Source organism: Phragmites australis, chromosome 9, assembly GCF_958298935.1.
Source record: "Phragmites australis chromosome 9, lpPhrAust1.1, whole genome shotgun sequence".
In the NCBI taxonomy this organism is placed as follows: domain Eukaryota; kingdom Viridiplantae; phylum Streptophyta; class Magnoliopsida; order Poales; family Poaceae; genus Phragmites; species Phragmites australis.
Window position 1 is genome coordinate 23,996,634 of NC_084929.1, and position 10,495 is coordinate 24,007,128.

Genomic DNA, 10,495 nt, shown 5'->3' on the forward strand with positions numbered 1-10,495 from the left:
CGTGTCACACTGCGGGACCCATAAGGGAAACGGCTTGGAGATATCGTCGCTGGGCTCGAGGCATATCGTCTACCCCCTGCTATGTCAGATCTGCACTGACCGAGAGGGCATGCGGGGCAGTTCGGTGGCTGCCCGGTGGGCCCCCCTACATCTGCTAAAGATGAGCGTAATGGGCGACAGGACCGGCCGAAGGCGCATTTTCAACCCCCTGTAACATCAAACTGCAGCTTCATGATAGTTGCTTTCTATTTATAGCTCATGGAAACTCGTGCCCCCGTTCTGGGCACGCCGAGCCTCCCCCGACAGGATAAAAGGGGGGTGCACTCCGGAGCTGAGCAGAAGTCTAACAAGCTGTAGCACACAGCTGAAGGTCGGAGAAATCCAAGCTGAGTAGAAGCTCAGAGAGATCGACACTTGAAGACCAAAAATCAAGACTTAGAGAAAGGCATTCCCAGAGCATTAATAGCATATCATACACACAAGAGTAGGGTATTACGCTCCGTGCGGCCCGAACCTGTCTAAATCCCTTAAGCATTTACTCTCACTAGCTGTCTAAATCTCATATATTCGTATTAAATTCACGTACGAGGTAGATCCAGAATCAGCCCCCCGGCCGAATCTCAAAGGGGGTCCCTTAGGATCCCCGCTTACAGTGTTCACCCACCGACAATATCGGTGGACATCTGAATTTCGGTAATAAATTATTTGTCCTTGTGTTTACTTATTCTTGTGCATTAATTTGATATATATGTTTGTATGCTTATTTGTATATGCATAGAGTTAATTTCTTGATACTGAAATATGTTATTTTGAACTGATCAGAACTTCCGATTTTTGGAATCGGAACATTCGATGAACAATAAATCAGAACTTTTGATGAACAGTAATTTTAGAATTTCATATTAGAGTTATCTTGCTAGATTTGGATAATCTTTGTCACACCTTAGGATTGTAACATTCACATTTGTTTAGGGTGATTGTGCACTAGTTGAGCCTAGCATATTTAGGTTTTTCACTTGTGAAAAATCTGTTAGTTTATTTTTGCTACAAGTTTAGGCAAAACAGTAAAATGGGTGAAGTTGTGTTAAAACGCCTATTCACTCTCCTCTAGATGACATCATTGTCCTTTCAATTGGTATCAGAGTCAAGTCTCTCTTTTAGGGCTTTACCGTCTAGAGAGTAAATGTGACATCCTGAATTTAGCATATTAATTAAATAGCAAAATCTAGTGCAAATTTAAATTTTTATAGTAAATTAAAACCAAATAAAATCAAGGGAGTATATGTGTGAATATTAATACTGGTATTAATTGGTTAAGTATTCCAAAATGCTCCAAATTTATTTTAAGGTAATCTCTTCCTTAAGTTGGTTCATACGCATTTGGTTTATGGTTTTTATGAATTTTTGAGTGGGGATTTGAATTGAATGTCTCTCAAATTCAAATCCTTTCTTGAAATTCTTTCCAACTCAAGTCCAAATTCAACATCACTGCGGCCGCATCTACCTCTCGTGCTCGGCTTCAACACCACTCACATGAGCTCCTCGCCATAGCCACTGTTCGCCGAGCTCGATGTTTGCCGTGCCCATAGTCTCCCGAGCCAACGCGCGTCTTCCCCGTCTCCTCATTCCTCTCCCCACGGTCTCCTCTCACTGTTTCCTCATCTCCTCTCAACGTTCTCTGAGAAGGTAGCCACCTCGTATACGTTCACTGAGCCTGCCATCTCTCGAGCCAAAGCATGGCCACGTGCCTTCCTCGTCTCCTCATCTACTCTCTCCACATCTCCACTGCGCGAATGTTGTGTGAAGATGCTTGTGGCAATAGATAGGTCTAAAGGAATGGCAAAAAGCAAAGTCGCTTCAAGCTAAGTTTGAGTGTTAAAGATTATGCTTTTACAGTTTTTTTGGACTTACTATTGTCACTCTATCGGATAGTAACTTAAGTTGGCTAGCGTGCAAGATGTATAATAGATGGCGCATGGCTGCTGTACTAGGAGCTCTTTGATGTGAAATGTCTGAAGATCTCTTGGTACAATAGCTTCACAACATCTGTTTCTATTTTTAGATTTATGTATAAAATACCCTGCCACAAACATTTCGACATGGGGTTTATGTCTTATATTTGACATCAAACTTAAGACAGATCCCCATGTTGAAGAGTTTGTGTTAGAGTATTTTTGCACATCTGAAAGGATTATCACTGTTGGTTCATGCCTTGAATCGTCAGTAATAGTTTTTATCACGGTCGGTTCATGTTATGAACCGACAGTGATAGTAAGGTTATCACTATCGGTTCAAGGCTAAAAGTGATAGTGATACTTACTATCATTGCCGATCTAAGGGTTAAACTGATTGATACTTACTATCACTGTCGTTTCATAAGCCGCTAATTCACTGTCAGTTCAAAAATCGACAATGATGTTAATTTTAAACCGACAGTGATGATATTTTCTGCAGTAGTATGTACTGTGAGCGTGAAACGGCTTGGGAGGTGTTTCTCCCTTTTCACATCATGTTCCTTCCTGATTTGCCTCCACGTCTGACTCCTCATAGACACCGGCTTCGCCCCTCCGATTGGACCTCAGCATGCCACCCCTTTGTGCGCCTGCCCCTCTACCCATGGTGCCAGCCTCCGCTTCCTTCTCATTGCCGCCACTCTAGCCACTACCCGTGCCACCGCTCGATCTTTTCACCTGCTCGCATAGCCACCTACCCCACTGCTTGAGCAGCCGCCTACCCTGCCACTTGAGCTGCCACCCGCACACCGAGCCCTCTCTATAGCTCAATCTCTCTCTCTTTGCTCTATCTGCTTAATCCCCCTCTCTGGTCAATCTCTCTTTGCGTTATCCTCTCCCCCCCTCTCTCTACCAGGTGGGCCCCCTGGGCCGAAATAGAAATGTTATAGATCATTAAATCAACTGAAACACTTTAAAATGTATAGTAAAAAAATAATATAACTCCAAACATTATGAAACCAATTTTGTTGATTATGCATTAACACACTCTACATGTTAGAATTACTCATAACCATGAAATACTCACTAAAAAAACAAAAAAGACAATCAGGAGAAGGGCAAAATGGTCAATTGCACCATCGTTCTCTTTTTTAAGAAACTGAATTCAGACAACTAGCCAAACGGTTTTCAAAGGTGATTATGATTTACGAGAGAAATATTTTCAGAGAGAATCTTGAACTGAAATGTTTTTAGAAGAATCTAGATTCCTACCAAATTGGCCCTATGAAGGACAAGAACATGATCCAAGGTTTCAAAAGGCATCTTGGGATGACGAACTTCGTGGTTAAAGATTGCGAGGGGAAGAGTTGTGGTCTTGTAGTCTTTTGGAAGGAGACAAATCAAGAGCAGAAGCTTTTGCTTATTTGAAGGATAGGGTTTGGAAGAGAATACAAGGGTGGAATGATAAACTTTTATCCAAAACTGGAAAGGAGGTGTTGATCAAGGCGATCGTGCAAACGATCCCTGCATATGTTATATCCTGTTTTGACCTAACAAAAACCGTTTTGTGATGAAACCAGCATGATGATTTGCTGCTATTGGTGGGCTCAGCACGACAATAAGAATAAGATGCACTGGCTGTCAGGGGAATTACTATGTCGTAGAAAGAGGGGGGGGGGGGGGGGAGGGGCATGGACACAGAGATTTGCACTTGTTGAATCCTGCCATGCTAGCAAGTACGAGAAGGACCCGTACTACCATGATGGTCATTATGGGCAGTAGTCTTACGTGCGAAAGTACTACCATGCTGGTCAACTGCTGAATGTACGAGAAGGACCAGGCATTTCATACTCATGGAGAAGCATCGTGTGTGGAATACATGCCCTGAATTGAAAGATGGCTTAATATGGAGAGTTTGCGATGGCGAACAGATTAACATTTGGCTGCATCCATGGATCCCGAGTGGAGTCACCAGAAGGCCTATCACGCCACGAGGGCAAACCATTCTTACTAGAGTTTCTGAAATCATTGATCCATCGACGGGTGAATGGAACAGAGCCCTGATACAAGATGTGTTCTGGAAGGAAGATGTGAAGCTTATCTTGGCCCTGATACCGGTCAGGTACGAGATGGAAGATCTTTAGCATGCCATTTTGACACGGAAGGGGCAATTATCAGTGAAACCAGCATATCACGTTCTGGAAGATCAGCGTGAACGAAAGGCAGAACAGCAAAAACGAGAAGCCTCCTTACCAGTAACGAAATTGGATTGCTTTGACTGTGGAGAAATATGGAGTCTCTCATGTCCGCCCAGGATAAAGCAGTTTCTGATGCGTTGTGTGCTGAGACTGAAGCCTGTCTTGCGGCCCTGGTGGCAGCTTCGGCGCAAGGCATGACTCGAGCTAGAGAATGATTCATCGTGCTTGGTGAGTGCCCTAATAGCACGTACAAATGGGTGTTTAGAGGAATGTTTACCCGCACTTGCATATGTGCTTAGGAAAAAAGCAAAATGCTTACTTAAGCACTACTTCTTATATTAGTACTAACAAAATAATTAACTTTATTTAATCACATGTAGTCTTTGTTTGTATTGGAAATTAAATTTTTTATGTAGGTACGTAACACAATCTTTCTATAAGCACTTAACCATAACCGTTTAGCATTGTTCATACTCTAAAAGCTTATTCTTTTGATCAGTCCCATGAGGTGTCCTGTTCAGAGACGTGAAGAAATTAGGACTCATTTGGTTCGCGCCTAAATTTGCCACGTCTAAGATTTTGACTATTAATAACTTAAAATACTTAGTTTAGAAACACAAAATTTGTATGTGTAGATTTATCTTGAAAGGAACTCTTACAATAACGTAATTTTATTGAACTTTATAATAGAAAATAGTAGTCAAAGTGACATGTCCAAAATGACAGAGTATTTTTGAGGGGAGGGAGTAATTTGGTATTGATGCAGCCATGATCCTTAACAAGACCATAACTTTTGGCTCGAGAATCTTGCAGTCCCTGCACTAACTTTGTATTTCTTGCGCAGATCTGACCAGCAAGAACATGGTTGCGAGGCCGCAGTTCATCGGAATTCTCCTCCCTGAATTCTCCAAGAAGATGGTCAGCTAAAACCACACTTCTCCCTTAACAATTTCTCATGTTTTTGCTTACTACATGTTCTGGTTCAATGTTCTTGCAACCAATGCCTCCACGGTTTGTGCGAAATCATATGGCGCGAGACGATGACAGGCAAGAGGCCATGGTCTTCAGCCCCCTCGGCAAGTTTTGGTGCATCGGGCTCGAACGCAGTGGATCCTACATCTTTGGGAGTGTCTGGGCAGAGTTTCTGACGGCTCATGGCCTTTCTGAAGGCCACCTTCTGGTGTTCACTTACGAAGGGAACATGGTGTTCACTGTCAAAGAGCACTACGGCACTGCATTTTCAGGGGACGTCGCTGATGAGAAAAGCCCAGGTGATCCACCACAAGCAGGTAAGCAGTTTCACTTATCAGAAGTTTGAATATGTGGAGATGATTTCCAATCATTTATACAATTGCGCGTTTTCTTTCGCACCTTTTTGTTCAATTGTCCAGAAAAGCTGAAGTCTGAAGTATCGTCTTTCGGTCGAAAGAGGAAACACGCGAGTGAGAGCGCTAATCCTGAAGGAGCGAAGAAGCAAAAATGGTTCCCCAACTGCTGTGAATAAAAAGAAGGCACATCCAAAGCCAGTGCATTTGACCACGAAGATCATCACAGCCCGTGCACTGAAATACAATTTTCGTGAGCACTGTTATATCCCTTTCAATTCCAACGTAACGATGCACATCCAAGGGAATTCTTCATACAAAATGCTTCCTGATTTGTTGCTAAGCCTCATGAAATTCCAATTCACAACGCGGACGATAGGACGGGCCAGATGCGTTTCAATTGGCCTCCCTACAAGCTGTACTGTCACACAGAAAACATCGGGGAGCAAGAGATCATGGAAGGCGACCTTCAGGACGGGCAACACCTACTGGTGCCTCCAGTCAGGCTGGAAGGAGTTCTGCCGGGACAACAATGTCAGAGAAGGCGACCAGTGCACCATCGACGTATCCGAGACCACTCTATGGCATGTTATCATCAGGTCCAGCAAACTCAGCTAAGCCTTCATACATTGTTACCGAATGCTCCTGATCTGTCAGTTTCTTATTATCTTCTACATGCAACACGATATGGGCATGTTAGATTCAGCTGATGCATGACGGGAATTGTCATATGGAGCTTTTGTGATATTTGATGTTTCGTACTAGATGAAATCAAACGGCACACAATTATTTTGGTAGGAATGCCCTAGCTTGGACAGCATTTATCTACCATGCTCCTAGCTAATGAGAAGTCCATGCCACTTGTGAACTGAAAAATAAAACTGGGAGATGCTGTAATTAGGAAGCACATGACTTAAGGATATGTAACTGAAGCAGTTACAGACCGACAGCATTTTATCAACCATCTCATGGTTTTCTAAGGAATTGACACAAAAGGGTTCAAAAGTGCATCAGATCACGCCAAGCTAAGTGATAGAGATAAAACAGACTTAACTTCAGTTAAACTAGATAGGAAGACGTCGTGATCCTGATCTGATTTTCACCTAAACAAAGAACAGGCACGGTTTAGAGTTTCAATCACTTTTGGCCACTCGAAACGTCTGCCTTGTCCTGCTTCTTGGCCTTGGCAGCCTTCCACGCAGTGTTGTGAGAAACAGTCTCCTCAACAACCTTGGGTGGTGCAAAGCTGAAGTTTGAAACTGATATGCGGTCTTTGTACTCTGGATGTGCCTCCAGAAACTTGTCCACATCCCCAGAGCACCTTGCACGCTTCCCATTTGGCATGACATAGTAGGTATCCATTTTAGAGTAATCACGCCTCATAATCACTAGTCTCTCAGTCTCTGGTGGAGGCTTTGGTATGTTGGGCTTGTCGATGACCCAGATGCGGCTGTTGTCATACTCAATGTCAGCGGGCTCTTCACAAGAGCAATCTGGTCTTCTCCTGCAGAACCATGGTTCCTCAGTGAAGTTCTCACGAATTGTCTCAAAATCTTCTTTAGTTGGAACCATACGCCACTTGTAACATTCACAGCATTGGACAGCATACAAGCCAACAGAATCCTTGGTGGAATCTCGTTTTCTCTGCCAAATCAAGGGTTTATTTTGTTATTTTTTATATCGTAGATGGAAAGGTAAAAGAAAATGTATCTGATGTGAACATATCAAACATCAAAGTTAGATTATAGCAAGAACAAATGGACGAGGGACATTAGTGACATGAATCTTCTGTGGAGCAGAATAATGAACCATCTTTTCAACAAGCACATTGCAAAATTGAAAACTGCCAATATAATACGAATGATTTTTTTCCCATTACAGTGCATAAAAAGGCTTTTGTTCTTGACCATCCTACTTTGCATATTGTTTATAGCAACTTTTGCATACTATTATACATAAGTCAAGTTCTGTTACATAGAAGTAATTGCAGCAAAAGAAAACTAAATCCAATTTAAAAGAGGGTGGAATTCCCCAGTTCTGTCCATCATTTTGTTCAGAATCCGTATTGAAGGAAACTAAAACAAACTAAAAAAGCTTCATAAACAACAGTAATTTAAAGAATGGTACAAAGTACTTTTAGCTATCGAGTTTCCCATTGTTCTCAGCCCCTAAAAAATCTATTTCACTCACCCTACTCCCATTTGCACATGAGTGGTGGATGGCGGAAAATGTGTATGCAAAGCATATAAAATACACATACATGCAGCATAGCCACTCCTCTAGTCTAACCAAAAAGTGCATTCCCAATTTATAAAGATGGAAGAAAGGAAATAATTAAACAAATGATGAATATGTTGCAAAAGTATATTTATCTTCCATGGCAACAGTTGTCTTTAGACGAGATACAGTTGGTAACATGGTAACATAGCAATATCCTATAATGTTGTCCTCAGCAGCATCTAAAACAACCATTTTTTTTGTTATCTTATTTAGCCATAGCGATCTGCTATACTGTTGTCTTCAGCATGGCTTCAAAAGTCATTCTTTGGCTGACTAATGCCACTATTTTTATTTTGACACACTACAGTTCATTACATTGTGATGCAACTTGGTTCAAGAATGTATATTATCATGAAATCTTAAAATTTGCAAAAAAGCTAACATCCCTACAATGGCAGGGCATAGTTGTTACGGCAGCGTGGCAAGGCATGGAGACCCACCGCCTTCACAACTTTATAGGAAATTATATTGGCCAGTGTCAATGTAAATGTAGCTCAAAAAGTTATAGTCTAGGGATATTAGGAAATCAAAATAGCAATGTAAATTGTAACAGAATATGTGGTATACTTGGTGTTGTGCTATACTGCTGTGAGTGCTGTCATGCTGTGCTAACACTAACAGGATATGTTCCATTCCATACCAGTCAACAGGATACGTTCCATTCCATACCAGTAAAATCAAGGACAAAGTGGCCTACTTGTAAATTGTAATGCAATCATGCATTAATGAACACAGAATACTATTTCAGATCAGATAAAGTAGGCAGTAGCAGTTAGCACTTAGCCAACATTCATGTATGAGAGCACAGAGCAGAGCAGAGCCAAGCTTTGGCACCAAGCACCAGCAGTGGTAGCAGGCTAACAGAAGAGTTCAAGTAACTTACTGCTAACCTGCTATACTTATTATTACAGTTCAAGTAACAATGCCAGTTGAGAAGAGAGACTGAGAGAGAAGAGACTAAGAGAGGCAGAGAGAGAAGAGACTATGAGAGGCAGAGAGAGACCACTTACTGAGCTCAAGAGGGGCTGCGCAGGGGCGGACAGGGCGACGGCAGCGCACGGTGAGATCTCGGGCAGGCGGACGGAGAGGAGCACGTGAAGGAGGAGTGGCAGACGGATCCGAGCAGGGGCGGCGCCGCGGTAGACGGATCTGAGCAGGGGCGACGGCGACGGGGCGGCGCGCGGCGAGATCTCGAGCACAGGCAGGCGGACCAGTCTCGGGCAGGCGGACACAGACATACAGGCAGAGTGGTGGAGGCGGACAGCTCTGGCAGCGCCGCGGCTCACGAATCTGAGCAAGGGTGACAAACGGCTCGGTCTCGGCGGTGGCGGCGGTGACCCGCAACTCACCAATTGCCAACTAAGGCTAGGTCAGGTGCTCTCGCGGTCTCATCTCAGTCTGCGACCCACCCGACCTCTCCTCCTCCTTCTCATCCCCTCAATTGACCGGTATGGTGCCCACCACAGGACGCCTTATCGGCCCCACAGTGACGCCATGCCGATATGGCGGATGCATACACTCCGGCGAGGAGCAGATCACCGCCATGCCGCCATATTGTCGTTATGGCGACGACATAACAATGCCACGACAACTATGTGGCAAGGACACATGGATCTTCGAATTGCCCAAAGTGATTTAGACTCTATATCACTTGGCTTATTTGAAAACACGAGCAAATGCTATTGGGCAGATTTCTCGTGCTTCTGTTCATACTTTCTTTGGTTCCAAGCTCAATTCAGAGAATAACATAAACTGATTTGTTGTTATTTTGAGCTCCTAACCTTCCTATAACTTGCATACAGCCTTAGGTGTTTGCAGCTACCATATGCACCAACGCAAACCAAATGCCTTCAATTTATGCAGTAACAAATGTAAATTCAGCCTAAAAGATATGTCAGGCCCATTAAAGCCAGACTTCTCATGTGTATCCATCACCTAACAAAGACTGCTTGGAAGTAACAGTTATTTTTGTTATACAGCCATTGAAGATCGGCACTTTTTTACATAAAATAAATAATTTTTCGCATCAGGAATGTGCATACTACGATATCGAGCACACAATCTACCAAAACCTTTCGAAATCAAACGACAAGATGCCACCAAATCAGTACTACCAACCTAATCAAAAGCTGCTCATGATGTAGCCGACACAAAAAACCCACCCACATCAACAACGGGCCAAACAGATTTGGGGGGGGGGGGGGGGGACCAAAGCTAAGGGAAGGATCGATTAACCAAACAAGGGTACCAGCGATCGGTGTGAGGTAGGGCAGTCCTGGGAGACGACGGAGGGGGGCGAATCCTGCGCCGGCGAGGAGATCATGTCGACGGGGAGGTGGCCGGGAGCGGCCACCAGCGATGGCGTCGATGCTGGATAGGGGGATGGAGGGGGTGTGAGGGGATCAGGGGAGTTGGCGGTGGCTGGTCCGGGTGATACGAGGGACGGAACTGCCGAAGGGGGTTTTCGGGATGCGAGGGTTTTCCACTTGGAGTCCGTGAATTTGCTATTCATACTAGCGGAAATTTTCCAATTTTTTCGAATTTTGCTAAGTTTGACTCGGATGTTTTCTCCCATCCAACACCTGATTTTTTCCATCCCAGTTGTGCTCTGTTTTTCTTCCTTATATCGGTGAAGTCTTTAACAAGATTTTAGAGTTTAGATAGGGATTTATCGAAGTCCGATGGTACAAAGAAAAGCATGTAGCGACAAGCGTAATTATCAAATCGTCAAGTCGAGCCG

The 10,495-nt window shown here is 43.6% G+C and overlaps 1 protein-coding gene across 1 annotated transcript; it reads right to left on the reverse strand.

Annotated features, from left to right (window-relative positions):
- Positions 1 to 6,372: 6,372 nt before the first annotated feature.
- Positions 6,373 to 10,238, reverse strand: LOC133928857 (methyl-CpG-binding domain-containing protein 4-like). Its single transcript, XM_062375355.1, has 2 exons — positions 8,766 to 10,238; positions 6,373 to 7,119 (listed from the first exon to the last, which is right to left on the reverse strand). Exons 1-2 carry the CDS (start codon positions 8,991 to 8,993, stop codon positions 6,613 to 6,615), a joined length of 735 nt encoding a protein of 244 aa, XP_062231339.1. The 5' UTR covers positions 8,994 to 10,238; the 3' UTR covers positions 6,373 to 6,612.
- Positions 10,239 to 10,495: the final 257 nt, after the last annotated feature.

Bases quoted from the DNA above. Each gene is read 5' to 3' on its own strand.
- LOC133928857 (XM_062375355.1), bottom strand. From the start codon at position 8,993: ATGTCTGTGTCCGCCTGCCCGAGACTGGTCCGCCTGCCTGTGCTCGAG. The intron at 7,120-8,765 runs GTAAGTGGTCTC...TTGATTTGGCAG, and splicing joins CGCAGCCCCTCTTGAGCTCA to AGAAAACGAGATTCCACCAA.